This window comes from Trachemys scripta, chromosome 5 (assembly GCF_013100865.1).
Source record: "Trachemys scripta elegans isolate TJP31775 chromosome 5, CAS_Tse_1.0, whole genome shotgun sequence".
Classification (NCBI taxonomy): Eukaryota; Metazoa; Chordata; order Testudines; family Emydidae; genus Trachemys; species Trachemys scripta.
The window spans coordinates 32219480-32247421 of NC_048302.1; the positions used below are offsets into that span (position 1 = coordinate 32219480).

General features: G+C 40.0%; 1 protein-coding gene across 1 annotated transcript; it reads right to left on the minus strand.

Annotated features, from left to right (window-relative positions):
* On the minus strand, positions 1-27399 carry CFI (complement factor I). The gene is made up of 15 exons (XM_034771572.1): positions 27243-27399; positions 25530-25827; positions 24676-24829; positions 22919-23100; positions 21702-21812; positions 19578-19694; positions 15669-15698; positions 15437-15466; positions 13997-14035; positions 10771-10803; positions 8661-8764; positions 6638-6744; positions 3887-4164; positions 2032-2133; positions 1-448 (listed from the first exon to the last, which is right to left on the minus strand). The coding sequence occupies exons 1-15, from the start codon at positions 27297-27299 to the stop codon at positions 231-233; spliced, it is 1860 nt and encodes a 619-aa protein (XP_034627463.1). The 5' UTR covers positions 27300-27399; the 3' UTR covers positions 1-230.
* Between the last annotated feature and the right edge of the window lie 543 nt (positions 27400-27942).

The following is a 27942-nucleotide window of genomic DNA, read 5'->3' on the forward strand; positions in this document are numbered from 1 at the left end:
TTATAGTATACACGCATTTATTAGAGAATCTTGCAGTGAACTAATTTTAGTACAAAACACTTTCTACAAGAATCATTACATTTATAGAACACTAATAGCATTTTCAAATATTTGTTTAAACATTTCTTCCAAAAATTGCAAGTATGTAATAAAACTGCTGATTCTAAGGTAGAACTAATTTTCTTTTTTGTGTGTAGGTGCTGAGAATGTAGTATTTAGTTCCCAAAGCTTCACACATTATATAGAGAAATAACGGACCTTCCCACATGACGGCTAATCCAATCAAAGTATTTAGCTACTTTTGTGTAAACTCCAGGGAATCCTTGAACTCCACAGTTTTCACCCCAACTCACAATACCCCACACATATGCCCTATTATTTGAATCCATACAGACCAAGGGTCCTCCTGAATCACCTTTACAGGAATCTATGGAACCATCAAAGGTACCTGAGGAAAAACACCAAGGCAAATGTGTTATATGCATGTTTTTCCTATTGTGAAGACTGCAGAACTTATTTTCTAAAATCATAGGTGGCCAAATTCTGCTCATTACAATAGCATAACATTCACTCGGTTACTAGACAGTAATTAAAGTTTTATATCAGAGTATCAGAGCAGAATTCAGTCCATTGTATTTTATATTGTTTCAAAAGTCATCTATAGAAAATGAACCAAAATAAGCACCAAACATCCTTTTTAAGTGAGTATAGTGGTTCTGAAAAATAGATCAAGTGTGAAGAATGTGAAAATACAATAATGCAGCAACATTACCACAGTACTACAGCATACCTATAACTTTAGCTGTTCTCTTAATAAGAGGACGTCTCCATGCCTATCAAAATGTGGCCTCCCTTCTGAATTTTCCCAAAAAGTGTCAGCTGTTGCTGATTGCGGTTGTGTGTTTTGTGATGCAGACAGTGAAGTGTGATGACCAGCCACACAGTGCTTGATTATGCAACCCTTACTCATGCTGGTGGGTACATACTCTCGCAAGTAGCAGTCCTCCGTTCCAAAACCATATTGAAGGTTTGTGTTTGCTTTGGGGAGAGAAAGCTTCCCCTTTTCTTCTTGATATCTAGGAAGTCGATAAGTTCTCTAAAAATTCATCTTTGATTAATATCTTAAGCTTTTATACTGCTGCCCATTGCTGCAATAGGTGACTGCCTTCCACGTAAAAGTACTATCAGTTGAAAAGTATGGCAGACCTAGGAGATAACATGCGTCCCACAGGACCCAATACCTTGCAGGCATCAGACTGAATTCTCTCACAGCTTAATTGGACCACTTTTCACTATTTTTTTTTTAAGCATTCCCTTTGTTTACTTAAATTCAAGGAGGGACAGAACCATCTGTCATATTAATTGGCTACATATTAAGTTTAAGAAAGCTTGTGGCAATTCTTCTAGTAGCTTGAAGTTAAAATTTTGAATTCAAGGCTCTAACTTCAGCTTTTGGAATGGTCCCCTAGAGTGCTAATGCATTCTGACCAGGTTTGACCATTTCTTCTTTTAAAAAGTTGGTAACATCTTCCAGGGGACAAAGAATGATGGGTGGAAATGACCCGCTCCAACAAAGTGCTTAAGCATACAAACAGTTAAATTACATTCAATGGGAATACTCATGTGCTTTAAGTTATACGTGCACTTAAGTACCTTTCTGAATCCAGGCCAAAGACAGTAAAGGCCAGATTTTCAATGGACAGTAGCCCACCTGTGCCCATAAATCTCTCACACAATTGGGTGCTGAAATTTGCATGCATAATCACAGTAATTGCATGTAGTCATAACTGCATTTGCAAACATAGCTGTGTAGTTGTACATGCAAGTTGGTACTAAAAGTCTGCATCACTTTACAGCAGATCTAGTAAGAGCATTTTGGTTCCTTACCACTTTGCTAAGAGCTTCACTATGGTGTCTAGTTTACTGTATTTCAGGGTTATAAGAGAGCACTGGGTAGTAGGACTTCAGATATTCAGGGAGGTGGGTTTGATGATGATACCAGAAAGAAATAATAGTGATGAAATTACTTGCCTGCACATTCCATTTCGTCAAAAAAGCGCTCTTTATAGATATCTGAACAGTTTGGAAATAAATTAATGTTGCCCCATCGAAGAACAAATTGTTTGGTATAACCTAAAAAAGAAAAGAATAAAACCTTTGAATTTGAAATGCATTTTAGATACATTGTCATAAATCAAAAGTTTCATACTTGTTTTCCTGACTTAATATAACCTATTCTATTCTATACAATACATAATTTAAATGCATGCATACTTTCTCCATGTATAGTCAAGCACATCAGCCAGATAAAAGCAGTACTATTTAACTACAGAATCTCACACAGCAGTTACATTTTCTAACACATTTTTAGCTAATCCCAGATCCTGACCCTCCTAGTTTGTTTCCTCATTTTCTGTCGGTGCTTGCAATTTATAGACTACACAATATGACACACAGTGGTGGAATGCCTTTTGTATTGTCTGTGAGGAGGGGAATCTTAATCTAGGCAATCTCATTTAAGGGAGGACATTAGATATATCTGGGAATATCAGCATCCTTAAAGAATTAAATAGAGACCACACTCAAGACTTAATTTTGTTCAATTTCAGTCTGACACTTAAGGGGCCTCTAGATAAAACTGTCATGCTTTCCAGTCTAGCTCTTCATCTTGGCTTCCTAAATGGACCAGCATCATAAATCCTCATGATCTTGTTCAGAGTAAACAACTCTTGTGATAGCTTGCAGTATTTTCAATGTTTAAATATTAGGAAATTTCTTTCCTCCTCCCACCTTTCCTATCTTTATTACCCCTCCCTCTTGATCTCTCTTACATCGTCCTTTTTCTTTTCTTTCTTTTCACAAGAGAAGGGTTGCTAGATGACTGAGTCACATCCTATCTTGTGGACAAACTGTTTTTTTGTCCCTCGACATTTTATAGAGCGTAGTCTCTTTTGTACCGTTTTAATCACAGGCCACTTGTGATCAAAATGGAAATTGGTTTTCTAAGTGGAGTGTTACTAGAGGGTAATTTAATAGTAGCAGTTTTAAATGTAGCTTCCATGCCAGCCTTTTAATTCACCATATGCTATTAATCAACCTCTGTAATTCATGAGGGAAATGATCGCATCTTTGGCAAAAAGAATGCTCATTAAAAATGTCCAGTGTTTTTACACTCCTTGGAGGACTGGAGCACAGGGCAGCACCTCTGTCTGGCTGAGGTCCGAGAAGAGAAGAGTGATAAAGAAAACTAGGCGAATTCAAACTTTTCAGGATCCTTCCCTGTGACACATGTCCAGGTCTTTACCCCATGCAGATTGGCAAATAAGTGATCAAAATACACCATTCATCTGTGCAAATCAGTCAGTATGCAGAGTTTTACTTACTATTTTTCTTAATCCTGCCCCTCTCCCATCACTGCAGTACCTTGGTTGCCCAGCCTGGCTCTCCTTACCACCATGTTTTTTTTTGCCCTCTTTCTCTTTCCCCTCTGTCCCATTCAGCTTTGCTCTCCCTTTATGTATTTCCTCCCCCTTCACTCCAACAATATCTTCCTCTTCACTTCAACCTTGAGTGCCTTCCTCACTCCAGATCAATTGTACAGTTATGTTTTTGTGTTATAAATAAAACAAATATGCTACAAATAGACATCTAACTAACATGACTTAGTTGATCACTTTACACGTATGTTGTATTCCTTCCCCACCTCTCTCCACACGTTTTTGTTTTGTTTCTTTATAAAATTTATTTAGATTGTAAACTTTTTTGGGACAAGTGTCTTCCTACCAGTTTGTACAGTACTTAGCACAGTGAGGTTCTGATCCAGACTTGAACCTTTGGAAACTACCATAGTATAAATAATTCATTATAAACTAAAAAAATCAAATACCGTCTGCTAGTCCCCAGCCGGAAACTTTGCATTGATGTCCAGATCTGAACAGATATTCTGACCAGGGAACACAGGCAGGTATGCTGTATGCTAGTGTGCATGGTTTTCCTTTGTCATTACTTTTCATCTCCAACAAAGCAATGTCATTCAGATAGTTTGAGGCATTATAGTTTTCATGGATTATCACTTGGTTTAATCTAAAAGTATCTATCTCTTGATTATAGACGATTGTATCTAATATTCCAGTCCATATCCGATACTGATTAACTCGACTTTTTCTGTAAAAGAAATGTCAGTTATATTTTGTTAATAAATACAAGCACAAATGTTAATTCTGGCTTGCAGTAAGTGTTATGCCATTTAGCAATTCATCAGCATTTCTGTAAAATAATAATAATACTACACACATTAAGTATTACTATCCTCTGACCAGGATCTTTCTGAACTGTATCAAATGTGGAGACAGATGCCACTTATTGTATAGTGATGTATCTGACATGGACAAATAATTTAATAGGCCAAAATGTATTGTTACCACTGCCTCAAGGGAAATACTAGGAGGACCGTGCTTCTCTGGTTGTGCCCCAGTACATAGAAGTACTGTTGTACAGACTCCTTGCTCCTCACCCCACTCTGGTGGGGGTATGCCCAGACCACTCCCTGGGCCAGAGTGGAGAGGATGTTGGGACCATCACTTCCTTCTCCCCATTCATCTGTGCACCCTTTGGGGAAACGTACACTCCCAAGGGGCATACACAGGGAATAGTTCCTGTTCCCCTCCTCCACACGAGGCCAGTGAAAGATTACAACTTGCCCTTTAATGCATGCTCTGCATTTGACATGGGCAACAGGAACTTTTTCTGTTACTACTCCAACCCCAAACATCCTGCCTTCTCTAATTCTTCTGCTGTAGGTTCTGTTTTCCTGCATCACCTATGCATTATGTAACTCAGGATTTCATGTAAAATGTAGGAGAGAGACAAAAGTTTATACATGTTATGGTCATTGAGCCCATGGGAGTTCTGCCATACGGTTTCAGTGAGAGCAGGGTCAGACCAATGACCCAAGAAACACCACCAATCACATCAAGCTACTGCATAGATCTCCTTATCTTTTCATCTTCTCGGTATAAATGCACATCAACAGTGACACTTCCTTATCAGTAAATAACATCTTAAACAAATAAAATATGCATCGAGGCTGAACAAATTATATGAACATGTGAATTTAAAAATCTATATGGATGAATTTTAGACTTGGTACTCATGCAGTATCACTAAAGCCTTCTTGCAAATTCTGATATTCTAATGCACAACTTGCCAGTTAAATTAAATGGTGACAAAATAAAGCTTACATTTGCCCTATGTTGTTTTTCCACATGTAGGGGAAAGGAAAGGAGAGTTTTGATTCAAGGAATTTCCTGTTCATTTTTCAATCAGGTGTATGTGCAGGCTTTTGTTTTCCCCTCCCCAAATTCTCCCCACACCCCTGTGGAACAGATAGGAAATTCAGCTCCCAAAACGGCAGGTGCCTTGAAGAGATGTCCCACAGTAGATCATAATCCCCTTTATACCTCCCCTACTGATTTCCTTCCCCTCCACTGGCTGTGTACTAATGCTGCTTCAAGCAGTTTAGCTGCAGTAATCATAGGTTGGATTCCTGGGGTGAGAGTCTGTGTTGCACTTCAGAGGTGCAGCCAGGGCCGGCTCCAGGGTTTTGGCCGCCCCAAGCAGCCAAAACAAAAAACAAAACAAACAAAAAAGCCGCGATCGTGATCTGCGACGGCAATTCGGTGGGAGGTCCTTCACTCCCAGGCGGAGTGAGGGACCGTGCGCCTAATTGCCACCGAATAGCTGGACGTGCCGGCCGTCTCCGGAGCGGCCGCCCCAAGCACCTGCTTGAGAAGCTGGGTGCAGCATTGAACTTGCAGCCAAGGGAGAGTGGGGCATTCTGGGGCTTTAAGACTAGAGGGAGCTGGCAACAAAGCCACTTGGGCTGCAGGCCCTTGACTATGCAATTCCCTTCCTCAGGAATAGCAGACCTAACCTGACCACCTTCAGGACAAATTGCAAGATCCATCCTTTTGCCATAGCTTTTCCATAACCTATAACGAAGAGAAAAAGCACTCAAACCCTCTCAACTGTCTGCCTTTGGAAGAAGGGAAAGAAGAGTAATTTAGGAGAATCTGGAGGCTGCGCTACTTGCATGAGAACCATGCAGGAGAAGGCAGAATAGCCTTAAGATTTTCTTTAACTCACACTTGGCTTATCTTGCTCCTGAAAAGGAGAAGAGAATTCAGCTTTATAAGAAGACAACTGATTATAGAATTATGTAATTTGATACCATAGTGATCTTTGCTGTATAAATGCCTAGATAGACAGTATTAAAAAGCAGGAAAAGCTTTTCAGACATTCAGAAGGACCCCATCTGGAAATCCTTTATGGTAGAATCAGTGAACATGCTGAGGGGCTGAGAGAGCTAGAGGAAATCTGATGTAATGATACTGACTGGGCTGAATCTACCCAACAATGACACTAAGAATTTAGGAGCTGAGCACAGATATTGGTGTGCAGACTCCTGGGTTTTTGGTTTGTTTCAGTATAGTAATTTTTGGTTTGCTGACTTGTGCAACTCTGTATTTTTTCCTCTATGCAATTGAGAGTCAGCAAAAAAGCAGATGAGAAGTACAAGAACCTATAAAATGTTTTCTGTACTTTGCAAGAAGCAAATTGTTTCCAGAATGGATTTTACCTGACACAATGTGCAGCAGTCAGAATCCAACAGCCACCGATATAAATTCCTCCACAGTTCACTGTACCACTACCCTCTCTAATTGCCACTTGCCAAGGGAATTCACCCTATAAAAAAAAATCTGCATGGTTCATGTGATAGGATCTGACCCTATATGATCAAATATAATATGTGACTGTATCATTAGGCACATTACTCAGGTTTTAATTCTGCTTTGACAGGATATTCTTTCTAACTACAGTATTTTGATAAATTATTTGCTCCAGTTTTTGCTGGTGTACCTTTACTACACCACGCACTCCGTAGTGCTGCATTATGAAACTCCAAAGTACAGTTTGCATCTCATTAAAATGGTGCAGTATAAAGCTTGTGCAGTTGTTCAAAATACTACTAGTAGTTTTACAGCTAGTATCTTTATTCTCTTATCTTAAAAAAAAAGGAGGGGGGGAATTAAATGCAAAAATCTTGGTTAAGAGTGCATATTGGAGCCAATCCTGTGACACACACTCAACTTCCTTTGAAGAAATAAACTTTCTATTCAAGCCTTAACCATTGCTTTTCCAGACATCTTTGGGTAAGTCTACACTTCAAGCCGGGAATGTGATTCCCAGCTCAAGGAGACATACTCACACTAGATCTGATCGTGCTAGTGTGCTAAAAATAGCATGCAGTTGTGGTGCCGCGATGGGCTAGCCACCCTGAGTACATGCTTGTGTGAGACCACAGGCATGTACTTGGGTGGCTCACGCTGGCACAGCTACATTCTATTTTTAGTAGGGCTGTCAAGCGATTAAAAAAATTAATCATGAGTAATCATGCTGTTAAACAACAATAGAATACCATTTATTTTAAATATTTTTGGATGTTTACTACATTTTCAAATATATTAATTTCAATTATAATGCAGAATACAAAGTGTACACTGCTCACTGTATATTTATTTTTATTACAAATATTTGCACTGTAAAAAACAAAAAAAATATTTTTCAGTTCACCTCATACAAGTACAGCAGTGCAATCTCTTTATCATGAAAGTTGAACTTACAAATGTAGAATTATGTACCAAAAAAACTGCATTCAAAAATAACAGTGTAAAATTTTTGAGCCTACAGGTCCACTCAGTCCTACTTCTTGGTCAGCCAATCACTCAGACAAACAAGGTTGGTTACAATTTGTAGGCGATAATGCTGCCTGCTTCTTGTTTACAATGCCACCTGAAAGTGAGAACAGGCGTTCGCATGACACTTCTGTAGCCGGCATTGCAAGGTATTTACAAGTGCCATGTGAATGCCTGCTCTCACTTTCAGGTGACATTGTAAATAAGAAGCAGGCAGCAGTATCTCCCATCAATGTAAACAAATTTGTTTGTCTTAGCGATTGGCAGAATAAGACGTAGGACTGAGTGGACTTGGCTCTAAAGTTTTATGCTGTTTTGTTTTTGAGTGTAGTTATGTAACCCAAAAAAACCCTGCATTTGTAAGTTACACTTTCACAATAAAGAGATTACACTTCAGTACTTGTATGAAGTGAACTGAAAAATACTATTTCTTTTGTTTATCACTTTTACAGTGCATATATTTGGAATCAAAAATAATATAAAGTGAGCACTGTGCACTTTGAATTCTATGTTGTAATTGAAATCAATATTGAAAATGTAGAAAAACATCCAAAAATATTTTATACACTTCAATTGGTATTCTATTATTATAAGTGTGATTAATCGCAATAATTTTTTTTGAGTTAATGGCATGAGTTAACTGTGATTAATTAACTGCATACTAATTTTTAGCATACTAACTCAATCAGAGTAGCAGGGCTATGTCTCCTTGAGCTGGGAATCACACCCCCAGCTTGAAGTGTAGACTTACCCCTTCTGTTCAAAACTGCAATCTTACAAACTGATTAGATTTCTGCATTTATTATACTTTGAGACAATACTTCCATTGGTACATCAAGATGCTGAAAAGCTAAAGACAACAATGCCCATATACAATTTATCAGACTAGGTCACTTTTGTTGTTACCTTTGTAGCAGTGTTTCCTCCTATGATTCGCTTCCGTCGAGTTACTGGGTGGTTTGTAACACCACACTTTAACTGAGGCAACAAGGTCTTTAATGTTTTCCTTTCTTTAACAAAAAGGAAAGAGCATGTCATTTAAGGAACACATTAATTTTCATCAAAATGAGATTATTTTTTTTTAATAATTTGATTTCTATGGCCGTTCAGGGCAAGATTAACATAGGGAATTAGGCATCTGCCATCTAGTGGAATTCATAGCCTGCTGTTAGGTGCCTAGTATACAATGCACGGGTAGAATTAGGCACCCAAGAATAGAATCCACAAAAGCCAGCAAGCTGAGTCGGGAAGGTGGGGTTTGGGTTGCCTAAGGTGGGGTTTGGGTTGCCTAAACCAGCCATTAGGACAGTGGTGGCCTTTTCCTGTCATGCCCCCGATTACCAGTAATGGAATCTGTCTGTCCCCCCCCCCCCTTACTGTCTGTCCCCCCCCCATTACTGCACAGTTGGCTCAGCAGAGGAGCTTGGTCTAAAGGTGGAGCTGGGGGTTGAACTAGGGCTAGAGAGGGAATGAGGACAGAGCTGGCCTGGGGGCGGAGTGGAGCTGCGGCCCACAGTGGTGCTGTGGCCCGGCCCAGAGATGGGCTGGGTGGCGCTCCCTCCTCACCCCCTATGGGGACTGACCCAGGCCCTGCCATGAGCCCCCCTAAACATTCCTCCACGTGCCTCTACAGGGGTGTTTCCCCACAGTTTGGGGACCACTGCATTAGGAAGCTCAAGGAGAGGTGTGTGGCCTGAGCTCCAACCTTCAAAAGGAGCTAGGGATCCAAATCCAGATCACAAGGAGGCACCAATTTGTGCTTAGGAATCATAGCTGTGAACACTCTCCTGAAGTTAGACACCGAAGCCGTTTCTTGCAGGAGGAGGTATTGGTGGCTGTGATCTGGTGCACAAGCTGCAATGCTGCTCAAATTTGGACCCGCTTCCCTTCCGTCATGATGGAGGGGAGGCCAGGCCAAATTTGAGTGGTGGTGTGATGCAACCCCGTGCGCCAGGTCACAACACCACTCACTCGAGAGTGATTTTTTTTTCTTTCAATTTGTGTACAAATCTGCACTGGCAAAAAAAACAAACAAAAAACTAAAACAAGACAAAACAACAACTCCCCCCTGTACCCCTACTAATTTGGGCCCTAGGAGTGTTAGGTGGCAACTGAATGGCAGTTTTGTGAATCCCAATGAACGTTGGACCTAATGCCTAACTGCTAGTGAATCTGGCCCACAATTACCTCAGTAATTGTAGGAATTCAACACAGTAGAAACTGGAGACTGATTTAAATTTTTGTTGAAAATATGACATCTGTGAGATACTCTGCATGCTGGGTTCAGGACAAGAGTAACAAAGAATCTAGGGCCACAATTTCTTATGGCTCTTTTTGTTTTTAAAATCTTGTATAGCTTAGATCAGTGGTTTTCAAACTTTTTTTCTGGCAACCCAGTTGAAGAAAATTGTTGATGCCTGTGACCCAATGGAGCTGGGGCAGAGGGTTGGGGTGCAGGGGTGAGGGCTGGGAATGAGGAATTTGGGGTGCAGACGGGGCTCCAGGCTGGGGGGGCTCTGTGCAGGGGATTGGGGTGTGAGCTTACCTTGGGTGGCTCCTGGTCAGCGGCACAGTGGGGGTGCTAAGGCAGGCTTCCTGCCTGTCCTGGCACCGCGGACCACGCTGCATCCCAGAAGCGGCCAGCAGCAAGTCCGGCTCCAGGTAGAGGCACACAAGCAGCTCCGCGTGGCTCTTGCCTGCAGGCACTGCCCTGCCCCCAGCTCCCATTGGCCGGGAACCGGGGCACAGCGCGGTGTCAGAACAGGTAGGGACTAGCCTGCCTTAGCCAGGCAGCATCGCCATCGGAACTTTTAACGGCCCCGTCGGCGGTGCTGACCAGAGCCGCCGTGACCCAGTGCCTTACATTGCGCGATCCAGTACTGGGTCGCGACCCACAGTTTGAAAACCACTGGCTTAGATAAACAATGTAAATGCTTATTTGAAAAATGCCTGATTGCTTTGGAAAGTTCACCTATGACATGGTATCCACCTAGGCTGGAGTTTTAGTGAAACTTACCTTCATCTATATTAGAATTTTGGACATGTTGTTCTGTAGTAAAAGAATGAAATATTAGTACCCAAATATTTACAAACATTTCAAGTTACCCTAGCACTTTTGTGTCAAAATAATGGTAACATGTTATTTTCCTTAAAAAACAACACAAATTTCATCCCAGTTCTTAGTGGATGTTGCTGTATATCACAATATCACCAAGTAATATGACGCTCTTTGGCCTTCTCTCCGTAAGAGTTCTGCAAATAACAAGCGGTCCAATTAATAAATGTACACCCCATTATTCAAGGTTAGAGGGGTATTTTGCATCTAAACTACCACATGCTGTCACTTTCCTCCCTTTCTTTCTTGTTTCACTTGAGTAATATCATCTGGTTCTCCTCCACTATGAGGCCCCCAAAAGTCATTGTTCTCTGACACCCATCTCAGGAAGTTTTGTGGAGCTCAAAGGAAGGCATGCAGCAGGGTTATTTTATATTTAGGTGGTGCGGTCGTGTGTGAAATGCTTCCTTTAGCCTGCTTAATGGGGAGATTTGGCACATATGAAGTTCCTTTACTGGACTTGATCCTCCAAGTTTTATTCAAACAAAACATCTACTGAAATCATTATTGATTTTGGCTACATAAGGGCTGAAATGAAAGTGCTTTCATTGCTGGTCCTATACCATAATAGCAGAAATGTTGCAGGTCAAGATTAAATGGCTAGTTGCTATGGAGATCTTTGCACAGTCTATAATTAAGTATATAAAAATAAAAAGACTTCAAAATATTTTGATCTTGCATTTTAAGCTTTGCATATGAACACTGTGGGAATAAAATACAAAAACATCAATATACACCAAATTCTCTCTCTCACAGACACACATATGCAAATACTCCCCACACTTGTACAGCATTGAGTAGGGAAATATTTTTTATACTGCAGTGAGTGAAATGACTATAAATATAAATATACATAAATTAATAGAACATAAAAACATTTGTCTGGAATGTTTAGCTTTGTCTTTTGCTCATGTAAGGCTAAAACACAAAACCATCAGTATAGTCTGAACATGCTGATTTGCTGTACATTGTACCAGCGAGAAAGAGTTTCCAACTCTACCGTTTGCTGATTTTGTAGAAAGCAGTTATTTAACTAGATGTTCGGATAGCATTGGAAAAGTCTACTTGCCTTGACTAAATCATTTATTTATTGATGGACGAATAAAATACTGTTAATTTCTTTATCATCGTCATAGATGGGTGAGTATGTTTTATGACTCTGCTACTAAATTTTGTTGGTGATTTTCCAAGGTTGTATTACATATGGCTGCTGGGAAAAATGCCCTGATTATATGAATCAAGAGTCTTTTTGTTTTTATTCAAAAGAAATATAGTCTTTTCAGAATACACTATGCATAACCTGAATGTGAAGCTTCGGCCTGATTAGACTATTTCACTACAACAAAACCCACAGTCAAACAAAAGACGGGTAAAGATGAGTCAGTCGACAAGACACTGTAGAACAGTTTATCAATCCAAAATGCAATTAAAGATAGGAATGTTTGGACAAATTATACACAAATAAAATACATAAATGTAGGATTAATAGCTAGAAGGATGTGCTCCCAATTTTCCACTCCTTCAAGTTCAAGCTTCTTATCATCCAAGCACTTAGGTTCTGTCCTCTCCGCTTATTCTCTCTTATCTCTTATTTGTCGTTTCCCAGTTGCACCATCTGCTCTAACTGCTAATCTGTCCTATTCTCCTAAATTCATATTTGTGCTTTTCTCCATGCTGCCCCTTATATTTGAAACACACTCCCTCCACAAATCGGTAAAGACATAATCATCTCCTTTTAAATCATTCCTAAAGGCCTTCTTCTATTGCAGTTTACTAGAAATCAGCTAGCTAATAATGGCCAGATCACAGGCAAAACACCCTTCACAAAACCCCAATGCTTTAAACAATTTGGCACCATCAAGTTGTGCATATAGCTACTCTGTGTAACCACATAAACTTCTCCCCGTTACCCTCATCCTATATACCTCTTCCTTGTTGTCTGTCACACTCCCTTGTCTTAACAATGTGTCTGTAAAACTGTGGTGTCCCACCTTTTTACACCCAAGATCACTTTTTGAATTTAAGGGCAACCCAGGATGTGCCCCGCCGTGCTCACTCCATCCCTGCCCTTCTCCGTTGCTCGTTCTCCCCCACCCTCACTCACTTTCTCCGGGCTGGGGTAGGGGATAGGGTTTTGGGAGAGGATGAGGGCTCTGGACTGGGGCTGAGGGGTTCTCAGTGTGGAAGGGCACTCTGGGCTGAGCCTGGGGCAGAAGGTTGGGGTGCTGGGGGGCCAGGGCTGGGACAGGGAGTTGGGATGCAGCGGGGTACAGGGTGCTGGCTCTGGGAGGGGGCTCAGGGCTGGGGGTTGGGGTGAAGCCTCCTGCCAGGCAGCACTTACCTCTGGCAGCTCCTGGTTGGTGGTGAACAGTGGCTGCCGCTTAGGCAGGCTCCCTGCCTACCCCGGTTCCATGCCACTCTCGGAAGGGACCAACACGCCCCTGCGGCCCCTGGGAGAAGCAGGGGACACATGGCTCTGCTCACTGCCCCTCTCTGCAAGCACCACCCCCACAGCTCCCACTGGCCACAGCTCTCCATTCTCGGCCAATGGGAGCTGCGCGGGCCAGGCTCTTGCAGGCAGGAGCAACGAGAGGAGGGAGACCCCCCACCCCACCCCCGGGGCCACGCTGGCCGCTTCTGGGAGCGGCGTGGAGCCGGAGCAGGCAGGGAGCCCGCCTTAGTGGCAGCCCCACTACACAGCCTGAGATTGCGATCGACTGGGAGATCCTCTAGGATCGACCAGGAGATCACGATCGACCAGTTGGTGACCATGGCTGTAAACTCTTCAGATGTGTTTTCTTATGTGTTTGTACAATACCTAGAACAATGGGATACCTATTCCTCTGCGGAAACCACAACAGTACCAGTAATAACTATGGCTCAGATTCTCAAAGGCATTCAGGCACCAAATTCTCATTGATTTCCATGGAGACAGGTGCCCAAATACCTTTGTGGATCTAGCTTTCTGATATAAATTGAATTTGACTCCCTTTCACCACCTGTTAAACAAATCTAGCATAACTGGTCTAAAATTTCTCATGGATGATCCTCCATCAGAAGAGAATTTAGGGAAAGTTCGTCCATGACATGGCAACCAGGTAGGAAGTGGAGCTTTAATCAAACTGACCTCCATTCATACTGGAAGTTGAGGTGTCTTCTATTTGTTCTGTAATAAAATAATGGAATATTAGTAGTTTAATGTTTATAAACATTTTAAATTGCACTATCACTTAAACATATGTTTGTGTTAAAAAGATAGGTTTTTTAAAAATGAAAATATATTGTTCCATACATTATTAGAAATACTTTTTCATCCCAGTTCTTAGTAGATATTTCTCTAAATTATAAAATCTCCACATAATATGACACTCTTTGGCTTTCTCTGCTTAAAAGTAGTATGCAAATAACAAGTGGTCTAATTCATATGTATGTGCTAAATACACCACTAATCAAGATTAGAGGGGCATTCTGCATCTAAACAATTATATCCTGGTATTTTCCTCCCTTTCTTTTTGGTTTCCTTCAAGTAATCTCCTCCTCCACTATGAATCCCCCAAAATTCATCATTCCATGACACCCATCTCAGGAAGCTTTGTGGCACTCAAAGGAGCAGTATGTGGCAAGGTTATTTTAAATTGTGATGGTGTATTTGTGTACATTGACGAGTTCATCTACCTAGGCTGCAAGCAGAATTCAAACAGTCAGAGCAAACCGGATGTTCTTCAATGAATAAGTCTCACTGCTTCCTGTGTGACGTCCATGTCTTGCTAATGGGTGCAAAAATGTCTTTGTGCTAAGACAAAGGTCAGGATCTATCAAACTTATGTACTACCTATATTGCTATACAGGTCAGAAGCCCAGACTCTCATGCAGGCAGACTTGGAATGGCTAGAGGCAATCTATATGTGCTGTCAGTGCTAAAGCCTGAGCATAAAGTGGTTTGTCTTTGTGTGAAATGCCATACTGTCACGGAGATCTGACCTTCCTTCAATCTCTCATCATATTTGAAAAGCCGCGTTGCATATGCTTTGGCAATGTCTCCAGGATGGACAAAAAAAACCCCAGCACACTATGCTCTCAAACTCTCCATTGACGCACAAAGGGCTGCGTTCTCCGACCTTACCTCATGCTGTCTGTGGGACCATCCCAGAGATTATTGGATTTGCGGGATTGAGCCAGATCTGGGAACTTCATTACATGATGCCTGGTGTGATGCCATCAATTGTGGTCACTCTGGCTGGCATAACAGTCCTCAGCGGACTATGTGCGTTTGTTTGATTATTTGAGTTCTGTGCTAAATGACTCCTTTAGCCTGGTTTTGGGGGTATTTGGATCATAATGAAATAAATTAAATGTTCCCTATTGGACCTTAACCTTCAGGCTTTATCCAAACAAAACACACATTGAAATAAATGGGAATTTTGATAATTGGGACTTCCATTTGCAGGTCTTGTACCACAGTAGCAGTAGTGTTGCGGGTCATGATTAAATGCTAATTGATGTGGAGAACTTTGCACAGTGGCAGTCTGTAATTAGCATATAAAAATAAAGACTTCAAAATATTTACCTTGAATGCTAGCCTTTGAATGTGAATGTCCTGGGAATAAAACACAAAAACATCAATTTATATTAAATTCTTGCTGTCCTTCTGACACACACATGCAAATGCTCTCATACTTGTACTGCACTGAACTTAGAAATATTTATTATACTAGAGTGACTGAAATGCCTGTAAATACACACACACTCTCTCTCTCTCTCTCTCTCATCTATAAATAACAGAAGACCAAAATATTTACCTTGAACTTTTGGCTTTGGCTTTTGCTCACCTAAGAATAAAGCATAAAAACAACAGCATAGTTTGAACACACTTCTTTGCTGTACATTGTTCCTGCAACAAAATATGTCTTAAATTTACTTTGTAAACTTTTCAGGCATGTCTTCCTATGTATTTGTACAGTGCATAGGACAATGGAATGCCCAGTGTTCTGTGGAAACCACTACTGTACAAATAATAACTATGGCCCAGATCCTGAAAGTATTCAGGCACCTAACTCCTATTGATTTCCATGGAGATAGGTGCCCAAATACTTTTGAGAACTGATCATCTGTCCTCTTCTCCACGACATCTTTGTTCTTTCTTCTACGCTGCTCCTCTAACATCCTCCCGCAACTAATCTGACAGGATACAACCATCTGCCTTAAACCCTTCCTAAAGCCCCACTTCTACTTCATAGTTTACTAGAAATCAGCCACTTTATGATGGCTGGATGACAGGCAAAACACTCTTCTCAGTACCCCAATGTTTTAAAATAATTCGGAACCATCAAGTTGTGTATATAGGTACCCTGTGTAAACACATAAACTTCTCCCTGTTACCTTCATCTTATCTCCCTCTTCCTTGTTGTCCGTCAAACTCACTTGTCTTAAATTTAGATTGTAAACTCTTCAGGACAGCTCTTCCGTTATGTTTGCACAGTGCATACAGCAACACACTGTCCAATTCCCTTTGAACACCACCATAATACAAATAACACTGGTCTACAATTTTTGAGAAGTCGTCTGCTTCAGAGATAAAATGTGCTATTTATTATGTATTTTGATGTGCTGAATTCAAATATGACAATTAAAACAACTGATTGGCTACTGTTTCTAAGATATTTAAGTTTTTACATTTTATGTCTATGTATATTGTGTAGATAGTAGAGTTGTAATCATAAATTGTAAACCTAGGTCTTTTCATGTGTTTATGCTTGCTTTACATGATAATATTTCACCTGTCCTGTTTATGTAACACTTTAAAAATCAGCAAAAGGGTTATAAAAATAAAATTTATTATGAAACAAAAGGCAAAAAACTATTATGTACATAGTTTAGTCCTATTCAGTGTCTACTCGTCGCTTCTTGGCTTGTCTCTTGTATTCATTAAATAGAGCATCTCTTGCCACTGTCCAGCAATAGTCTGCAAGCAGTGATGGGCTCCATTTGCCCTGATAGCGTTTCTCCATTGTTGCAATGTCCTGGTGAAATTGCTTGCCATGCTCGTCGCTCACTGCTCCGCAGTTCGGTGGAAAAAAATCTAGATGAGAGTGCAAAAAATGTATCTTTAGTGACATGTTGCAACCAAGGCTTTTGTATGCCTTGAGGAGGTTTTCCACCAACAACCTGTAGTTGTCTGCCTTGTTGTTTCTGAGAAAATTTATTGCCACTAACTGGAAGGCTTTCCATGCCGTTTTTTCCTTGCCACGCACTGCATGGTCAAATGCATCATCTCAAAGAAGTTCACGAATCTGAGGACCAACAAAGACACTTTCCTTTATCTTAGCTTCACTTAACCTTGGACATTTTCCACGGAGGTACTTGAAAGCTGCTTGTGTTTTTGTCAATGGCCTTGACAAAGTTCTTCATCAGACCCAGCTTGATGTGTAAGGGTGGTAACAAAATCTTCCTTGATTCAACAAGTGGTGGATGCTGAACACTTTTCCTCCCAGGCTCCAATGACTGTCGGAGTGGCCAGTCTTTCTTGATGTAGTGGGAATCTCTTGCACGACTATCCCATTTGCAGAGAAAACAGCAGTACTTTGTGTATCCAGTCTGCAGACCAAGCAAGAGAGCAACTACCTTCAAATCACCACAAAGCTGCCACTGATGTTGGTCATAGTTTATGCACCTCAAAAGTTGTTTTATGTTGTCATAGGTTTCCTTCATATGGACTGCATGACCAACTGGAATTGATGGCAAAACATTGCCATTATGCAGTAAAACAGCTTTAAGACTTGTCTTCGATGAATCAATGAACAGTCTCCACTCATCTGGATCGTGAACAATGTTGAGGGCTGCCATCACACCATCGATGTTGTTGCAGGCTACAAGATCACCTTCCATGAAGAAGAATGGGACAAGATCCTTTTGACGGTCACGGAACATGGAAACCCTAACATCACCTGCCAGGAGATTCCACTGCTGTAGTCTGGAGCCCAACAGCTCTGCCTTACTCTTGGGTAGTTCCAAATCCCTGACAAGGTCATTCAGTTCACCTTGTGTTATGAGGTGTGGTTCAGAGGAGGAGGATGGGAGAAAATGTGGGTCCTGTGACATTGATGGTTCAGGACCAGAAGTTTCATCCTCTTCCTCTTCCTCGTCTGACTCAAGTGAGAATGATTCTGGTGCATCAGGAACCGGCAGTCCTTATCCGTGGGGTACTGGGTGTATAGGTGATGGAATGTTTGGATAATGCACAGTCCACTTTTTCTTCTTTGACACACCTTTCCCAACTGGAGGCACCACGCAGAAGTAACAATTGCTGGTATGATCTGTTGGCTCTCTCCAAATCATTGGCACTGCAAAAAGCATAGATTTCCTTTTCCTGTTCAACCACTGGTGAAGATTTGTTGCACAAGTGTTGCAGCATATGTGTGGGGCCCACCTCTTGTCCTGATCTCCAATTTTGCAGCCAAAATAAAGGTGATAGGCTTTCTTAACCATAGTGATTATACTGCGCTTTTGTGATGCAAAAGTCACTTCACCACAAACATAGCAGAAGTTATCTGCACTGTTCACACAAGTACGAGGCATCTCTGCTCACTTTGGCTAAACAGAAATGTGTCCCTTTGCAAAATCAAAGCTGATATAGGCAATTTGTTCAGCAGAGTGATGTAAGCTTTGTTATGATTGCACCATCCATGACTTCTAGGAATAACATGATGCAATTGATATCATGTATGACGCAATACCAGCTTCAGATTGCATCATTCATTGTTTTGCCTAAAAAGCAAGTACTGTCCAAACCCAGTCATAGATTTATTCATAGATCCAGTCAAAGATGTATTTTAGTCATTTCTGGTTTAAATTGAGATCCCTTCCCTTTATAACTCACTTATCCTCCGCCATTCCCAAGTCAAGGGTCGTATATACTGACCCAATAGCATATCTTGAAAACTAGAGCCAATCAACAATTTTAAGCATCATTTTCGTTCTCAGTGACCCAGAATTAGTAAAGTTTGACTACATTTATTTCAGAAGCATTTTGGCTGTAGAGCAGTGTAATATCACAGTGATTAGCTTTCTGATATAGACTATATTTTGACTCTCTTCCTTCACCTCTTAGATAAATAAAATAAAATTTGTCTGAAGTTTCTCATGGATAACCCTCCACCAGAAGAAAATATTTAGAGGTAATCAGACAAGGAAGATGACCGTGTGAGAGCTAGAGTAAGAGAGAGTATAACAAGCTTAAAACAAAATAAAACATTTTTTGAAGAGTGGACTGGTAATACAGACAGGCTACATTAATATTTAGTTGGATTTCTCATGGGGCTATTGGGGTGAAATACTTCCACCAGTCCTACCCATTCCCCAGCCATGGATCTTTGGCACAACCAGTGGCTCTTTGTAGAAAATGGGGGGAATGGTACAATATTCCAGATGCAAATGACATTCCCTTCCAATGAAGGTCCCCAGGGCATGATCTGTTTCCCCAGTCCCTTACTTGTCTTGCTTTTCCTCTTCCTCTAGAAGGAAGAGGAGCAACAGGGTGTAATTCAACAGAAACCATTAACATAACATTATTACAAATGTTTGCATAACTTTTTGGAGAGTAGTGCATTTTCTTGTTCTGCAAATCAGTTGCATATTTTAAAATGTAGGAATTCTTTATTCTCTAGTTTAAACTGACTGGAACAAAGAAGATAAATCTATGAAAGTTTAACCTCGACAGCGAGCTTGAGATTCATCCTCTCCTGCAAGGCAGTCCAGTTCCCTGTTACAGAGGTAATTAGTTGGGATACACACATCGGAGTTACAATGGAAACTGTTGCCTTTGCATTCTGTAACAAAAAGAGAACTCAGTTTGTATGGGATGGGGTCAAATGATTCACCAACCTCACCACTGTAGGATACCTAATGTAACTTAACTACAATGCAGCCATAATTATGACAAAAGTAAAATGTTCATTAATATGTAATGGAACCAGACACTGGATACATAAAGCAAAATGGATGCTATCAATGCTGTAGACTCCCCATTTTCCAACTTTAAAACAGAGTTTCAACTTTTCAGGCTTTCATCAGTTTAGTGCTGTAATTCTCACATTTTTTGAGCATGACCCATTACCAGTTTTTTCAAGAACTTTTGCCACACACAAACCGAGCCAAACACCAACCCACCTTTCAGTCTTGTTAGTGTTCTTGATGATTTCAATGGGAATGTAGAGGGTTCTACATCTCACGAGATTAGGGCCAACATTTTCAAAAGTAGGAGCCTAAAAGTTAGCCTTCTAAGCCCATATTTAGGCACTTACATGATTTAGGAGCATAAGTTCTATTGACCGCAATGCTTTAGAACATCCTACTGGGAAGTGGCTAAATATAGGATTAAGAACTGAACTTTAGGCTTGTATTGTGAAAATGTTGACCGTGGCCCTTAATTACCATCAGGCACTCCTCTATTGGGTGAAACATTCCTATAAATTCAGGTATCTGGCTTTCTTCTCTATTATCACAAAAATGTGATACATTTTGAACAGCAAAGCCAATGCTTTGCCAGGTTTTCTTGACTTACTTTATATTCTCCCATGCAAATCTATATTCAGGGATTTTTTATTTAATGGAAAAGCTGATGGTTCCTTAATACCAGTATAAGGCTTGGGGAAGACTGCATTTGACATCAGTAGGCTTTGGATCAGGGCCAGACTGATGAAAAACAGCGCTAGTCACATGAACAAGCACTCCTTGGCGTAAATCCTTTCATGCACAAACTTTGGGGTCAAGAGGTCTGTTCCTCAGGTGTTCCGTAGTTTAGCATCATCTTTGAACTTTAGAAACTTGATTTAAGTATTGTAAATATAATTTAAATACCATGTGAAAGGGTGAGATTTTGTTAATGACATTTAGAAAAATATGATTATTATCTACACTTTCCTTGCAAATGTTATGTACCTTGTAAGAATGTCAGGACAGGGACCTTGCCTTCACACGTCTTACTATTAGTAAGCACACTTTGGGTGCTATGATAAAAATAAAAAGTAATAACTGAGACTGGCAAATACTTTAAAAAACCCATGTATATATGTTAGATTTTTATTTAAAAATTACCTTTGACTGTGTTTGAACCTCTTTTTGTTCATTTTCTGGGAATATTCATGCAAATGAATTTACCAGCAGGAACAATCACCAAAACAGCAAAATCAACATTATTTGGGGAAAGAGAATTTTGAATTTGTAATCATCAGTTCTGGCATCTGAAATCCAATTTCTAAATATATGCTCATCTAGTCAGATCACTGTTCCCTGTTTCCAGTCAAAACAGATGGAATTTTAAATACTGAACACAGTGACTGCTCAGGAACAAACTACAGGCAAAGATATTACTCTGTGAATAATTTATTATAAGTAATAACTTCGAGAAAATCTTAATTGGCTTTACGGACAATTTGCTAACAGAAAAAACATGTAAACTTGTTGAATTATTTATTATTTGCCCATCTTTAATAATCCATTTTCAGTCCAACTAGCTACACTTTTTCGTTGGTCTATGATTCTTTATATTAAATAGTAAACTGTTATATTAAAAGTTTCCTAAAAATCTTTATTCTCTTTGTCCTAATACTAATAGATCATCCACGTGATTCAAGAAGTTAACAGGTGCCTAACTTTTCTTGCGTAACTGTAATGAAGCTGTAGTATTGTCACCTTAGAAAGTTGAAAGACCTTTTCCTCAACGGGATTGAAATGGACTGGGATAATGCCTTATAACTTTAAAGATTGTTTGAAAGTTTTCTATTGTATTACTGTACATAACTATGAGACACTTTAGAAGGGAGAACTACTATTACCTTTACAACACATTTCATCACTTAGGTCTCCGCAGTCATTGATTCCATTACAGGTTTCATGTAAAGGAATGCATTTATTGTTGACACAACGGAATTCAGTTGATAAACATTCTGCAAAGCAGGAAGAAAAATAAAGTTCTTATTTAACTTTCTACATCATCAGAAACATACAAGGAAAAATTTTGTTTGTTTATTTTATTTTTCCAACAGTTGGGCCACAGCCTTCTTAGGGCCTGATCCAAAGCCCAGGAATCTTTTCCTTTATTTCAATAGGCTTTGCATCAGGCCCTCAACATGGCCTTTTCTTTTCCCCCATCCAACTTCCAGCAACTTGGCAAAGGGGATCTTCATTTCTCTTTGTTAAAGACTAAGATGGAGATGCCATTTCAGACCCACTGCTAGGTGGTGCATGTGAGTAATGTGGTGTACCCTCTTCTTCTGGAAGGATATTCATCATATTTTAGGTGTCTCTACACTCTTGCTTTTGCCATTGGATCAAAGACAGAGAAGCTCTATCTGTACTTCTCCTTTGACCAGCTGCATCTCCCACTGATGCTACCAGAGCAGCCAAAGAAAGCCCAATTATTGCCAATTTCAATACATAGAATACAAAACTATGAAATGTTTTAAACAAAAACATGGTTTAGTTTACACCAATGCAGGAATTAAATTGGGACCAATGATATAAGATGTTGAGCACTTTGCAGAAACACTAGCAATTCACATAATCAGGCTCTTGGCTGGTACCAGGCTACTGGGTTCTTAAATTTTCTGAAATGCATTACACAGTCATCCTGGACAGAGTGATGGCTAGAAGGATGCCACTGGCCACCCCTCCAGCTGATCAGGGAAAGACAGGATTTACTAGAGATGGCGCAAGTTGCCCAAGAGAAGGATTTCAAGCAACGTTTCTTCAGCTTCAAGGTCTTTGCTAGGCTTGGAGGGGGAAGGAAGTTGCAGGCACAACATTTTGCTATGTTTTCTTTTGTGAAATTTTACTCCAAATATTTTATAAAAGAAGATGAATTATTTTCCTTGTTGAACTAACTAAAGGCTGAAAATTATTTTAAAGACTATAAAATGTGACTACAGTTAGAAGTGCCGGTGCCTGTGGTACCATACTTGATAGGCTAGAATTCAACTTCCTAATTGGATGCCGTGTTTAAACTGAAAAACCCTAAGTAGAGTGTTTAAAAAAAGACACATATTTTACCAACCTCTATATTCTTTATGGCACACAACACTAGCAAAATCCTCGTTACTATTAATATTTGATCTCTCGATTAAAGTACATTCCGCCAGGCTAGTCTCTAGCCCTCTGCAAGTAGTATGAAGACATTGAGATGAAGTTAAGGCAGATTCTGGGACTTCGAATGTCTTTTTGTGATGTTCAGCTCCTCTATGAAGATGCAAATAAAAAAAATCAAAATATATTATCCTTGCACAGAGAATGATCCATATTCAGTTACTGTGTAGCAGTGACTTGATTTCCCTCCTGTACCATGAAGGTAAAGGTGTTTAGGACATAGCTGAGAAAAATAAACACACATCGACTCCTGACAACATAAAAAGGTGCTAGGTAGGCACACTGCATGAGTTTTTTGGAAACAAAATGAGGCCCTCATCCTGCAAATCGTTCCTCACAGTGTGCCCGTGTGCAGCTCCATCAAAGTCAGTGGGGGCCAGATCCTGAAAAGTATTTAGGTGTCTAACTCGCATTGATTTCAGTAGAAGTTAGGCACCTAAATATCTGGGTCTCTGCATGGCCACAGGGGTCTGCTCATGTGGAACAGCGTGTAGGTCAGACCTTTATTTGTGGGTGGATTCTAATGATGCAGAATTATGATGCTAAGCACCCTCAATTCCCATTAAAGTCATGACAGGTTCATGGTGCTGAGGACATTGCCGGATCATACCCTTAGTAAGAATAAGTTATAAACCTTAGTAACTGCCAGAGTTCCTCCAAATTGTCTAATCTTCCTGACCAAGAGTACGTCAACAACCAAGATGTCTTTAAAAACATCCTGCAACTTTGCTCTTGTTCCAAATGAGATTACCCTATTCATCTCATTTGTATCCATATTTTTACTTTATTAGTGCCCTATCATTCATGCAAGAAATCTACATCAAGTAAATAAGGAATCAGAGAGTTTATGGCTATGTCAGGCATGTAAGCCCCATCTAGGACTGAGTGTTCTGTCTCTGCACAAGGCTCAGCCCATGCTGTCTGAGGAGTTAAAGACCAGGACTGGGAATTAAACCCCAGTTTCATAGGGATGCTGTGGGGCACTCCAGCAAGATGTCCAGCCCTCACACATGTTTAGATTGTCACTTGGCCCTACGTGGCCATGTAAGGGAGTACGGAAGACTAAGGCTGGCTCCTTACATGTCTGCCTGGATCATGAGTCTGGGCACAGAGTGGAAAACAAGCTCTGTAGAGCTGCTCCTTTGCCCTGTGACAAAGTGGACTGAGTGGTGGTGGAGAGGGCAGGGAGTGGGTGGTGGCTTGGCTCCAGCCCCCAATATTTTGATCAGTGGAGAATAGCTGGCAGGAGTGGGAGAAGTAAGCTGTGCCCTGTAAAGGGCTGCAGTAAATTATTTCCTCTCTGAGTTACAATTATTTCCCAGAGCTCTTTCTGGGGTGGCACATCTGCAAATTGTCCCTAACATAGGGCTGAGAGAAAATTCCCAATCTAGCCCACAGTTAACGGTATTTTAAATAAAAATGCTTATGATTTGAATATAAAGTGTGTAACAATTATTCATAATATACTAGATTATCAGGATAGAAATCTCTTGGCTTTTACTCTCAAATGACGAATTACATAGTCTTTATGAGAAGATTACAGTAGATACACTCTCCATGACTGTCCAATCACATAACTGTCCACAGGTGGGCCACAAGAAAGCAGGAGTGCATTTTCATAAACATTGTGATTATCTATATGAACCCCCTACACACACAAAAACTTACGTTTTAAAACCAAGATGTCTGCAGACAACATTTGCTTCATTCATACTCCACTCATTGTTACATATAAATAACTTCTCAGTATGATTCACAAGCTTTACTTGAATAAGACCCTCTGATTCTGAATCTGCATAGTCCAAAGAAACTTCAAATTTTTCTAAAAAAAAAAATGCAAAAGTGTATCAGATGAAAGACACCCACAGCAATAAATATGTCATTATTTTACAACCTCTAGATAAGTAACATTCATATGGACTGGAAATGCATCAGTGGATAGGGCACTAGATTGGGACTTAAAGCCCTGGGTACTATTTCTGACTCTTCTGCTGACTGACTTTGTGATCTTGGGCCAGTCACTTCATCTCAATATATCGCAGTTTCTCCTTTCAGTAAAATGGGGATAACGATTCCCACCTTTGTAAAGTGCTTTGAGATCTATGGAGAAAACTTTCCATAAAAATGCTGGCTCTTATTATTATTTATGAAATACCAAAAATTATGGGACTTCTCATAACACAGACCTGACACTTTGGGCCAAGGGCCAGATCCTGCTCCCACTAAGTTAATAATAAAGCTCCAGTTGTCTACAGTGGAAGCAGGACTGGGCTGCCAGGAACAGAAGTGCATGTAGGTAGGCTGGTCTGTCAATTATTTGATTTTTTTATGAGTATCAACAAATACTGCCTACTTTTAATTTCTTTTCTTTTGCCTACTTTCAATTACTTTTATTTTGCCGCTGCACATTTTACAATTAAACATTTACAAATAAATGACAGGCTCTCTGAGAGTAAAGAGTTAAGCATTCACCATCCACCTAACATTGACTGACATAGTTTAGGGAAAGGATATTTCAGTACCTGAAGGCGTGCACTTTGCTTTACTCAGAAACTTCTCGTGTGGGTGCTGGCATTCATAGGCCTTTAGCTGACAATAATTTTGGAATGTCCTTCCATTGGTAGAACAAACCCAGGTGACATTCCTTGGGCATTGGTAGGGAAGCTTGCAAATACAACTTCCTCCAACACATCTCTGCCATGGGTGACAGAAAACTTTCTTACAAGCGTTATGTGTGTACTTATTGTTTAAGCATTCTTTTATCAGGAATGTCTCTTGCTGATTTGACTGAGATAGCTCTTCACCTTCAGAGGCTCTGTGCTGCAAGACATGAAATCAAAAATCAAATAAGATTAAGTAGCAAATCGGCTGATATATAGGGCCCAGTCCAATGCCAACTGAAAACACTGGGAAGTCCCTCCATTGATTCCAATTGTGTGTTCGATCAGGCCCATCACTAGCTTATTCCTTGTATATTTGCTGTCTTCTGTGTGCAACAATGAGGTGTTTCACTTCAGGTGTTTGCAGTAGTATCCTTGGTCACTCCACCTTTCTTATTTCTTATTTTTCTAGGGTTTGATTATCCCTCTTCTCTTTCTTTTTGGACTTTTCATGCAGGATGAGCTCTGCTCTCTCTGATTTCCTTCAAACAGTCCTTGACTTTTCAGCACAGCAGATTATAGAATTTTTAAACAAACTCAAATACTGGTGTCGTAGACAGTGGGATTTACAGTAAATTGTAATTAAAAAGTCTGCAGCTGGAGGCTTAGAAACAGATGTTCTTACTGGCCTAATCTTGTTTGATTTTAAAAGTAACTTGCAAATATTTTTAAAGAGCCACAGGTAAGCAAACAATAAAGAAAGAAACATGAATCTACACTTAACTTTTTGATTTGGTTTAGGTCGAATGAAGTGACAATTATTTATAGCAACCCCTTGGAAACTTGAAAATGCAAAGCCTCTGATTTCATCACAAAGAAAGTGCTTTTATTGGCTTGTTATTATTTAAGAAAAAAAGAATGTTGAAGCATAAAAGTTGCATGTAGGGAATTTGCATGCAGAAAAAAAGATAGTCCCTTTGGTTTATCAACCTTGAAGGTGTCCATTAAATCAATACAACTCAAGTCTAAAGTACTAAGAGTGAAATCCTGACCCCATTGAAGCTGATGGGTGTTTTGTTGTTAACTTCAGACGGGTCAGGATTTCATCCAAAAACTTTACCCTGTTTTGTAACCATATTACATACTTCCTGCTATTCTCAGCCCAGTAATGAATTCAGTTAAATTACTTATGCCTCTAAATGTACAGACAAAACTAAGAGCCAGATCCTGCAGTCTTTATTCTGGCATAACTCCCATTACTCCATTGTAAGTTTTTCCTGAATATAAACTGAATGAGGACTGCAGGATTTGATTCTCTAGGGTCCCAATCCTGCAACTGAATCAGGATAGGCGGACCCCTGGACCCCTTCAGAACTCCTTGCAGGACTGGGCCTGGGATTATAATTGCAGTATTTTTTCTCTAAAACCTCCTTTTCAGAAGCCTACTGACATACATTCCCAATTACAGTAATTACATGAAATAAAAATGCATGTCACATTTCAAGTATTCAAGTTTGGATTAAAATAACTGCATCGGTACCATTACAGGAAAACATTTAAAAATGAAATATTTTCACCAGTTATTATTTAAGACAAACTTACAGAGGAATCATCTTGTTTAAAATAAATTCTTACCTGTAATCCACAAAAGAAGAAGCATGAAAAAACCAAGAGAACTAGTAATATTTTCATGATGAAGAGTTTTTCTCTAGCTAGCTAGAGGAATTTCTCTGTGTCTGATTCTTTTTAGCCTTAGGTATTTGTCTGTGATTAATTTTTAACCATTAGTAAAATATTTAAAAAGGTTGTTTAGAAATAAAGTGCAAGAACCTCTAGATTTACAGATAATTTTGAACTCTTCATAAGGATCCTGCCTCAATCCAACGTTTTTTACCGTAACTGCAATACAAGATAACAAAAGTAAAGTCTTTAAAGTAAATCATTAAAAGGAGGATCCCATTAGTTTATTTTTCTATGCCCTAAGTCACAATCATTGGTTCCACTGCTGACTTTCGCCAAAGAATACCATTGAAATGCTCAGGCTGCTTCCATTGCTTCCACACTAGTTAATTGTTTATGTATGTGCCTCCTTTGAGTTATGTGCCTTCTTGGAGCATAACAGACAAAAAGCAAGAACACCAGGATGTACTGAGTACTGTATTTTCCTATTTCAAGATTATGCTCAGTACACATTGCTTAACTACTTGGCAAGTAGTGAAAGGTATGTGTTTATTGTGCGGTTTATTATTGGGAGTGTCAGTTCCTAGGAACACTAGAATGAAAACAAAACCAAAGAAAGGCTATCCTCTAGCACAAGTTACCCCATATTCCAAAA

Bases quoted from the DNA above. Each gene is read 5' to 3' on its own strand.
- CFI (XM_034771572.1), bottom strand. From the start codon at position 27,299: ATGAAAATATTACTAGTTCTCTTGGTTTTTTCATGCTTCTTCTTTTGT. The intron at 23,101-24,675 runs GTAAGTTTTTGT...GCATCTTCATAG, and splicing joins AGACATCTTGGTTTTAAAAC to AGGAGCTGAACATCACAAAA. The intron at 19,695-21,701 runs GTAATAGTAGTT...TTTTTGTTACAG, and splicing joins TGATGAAATGTGTTGTAAAG to AATGCAAAGGCAACAGTTTC.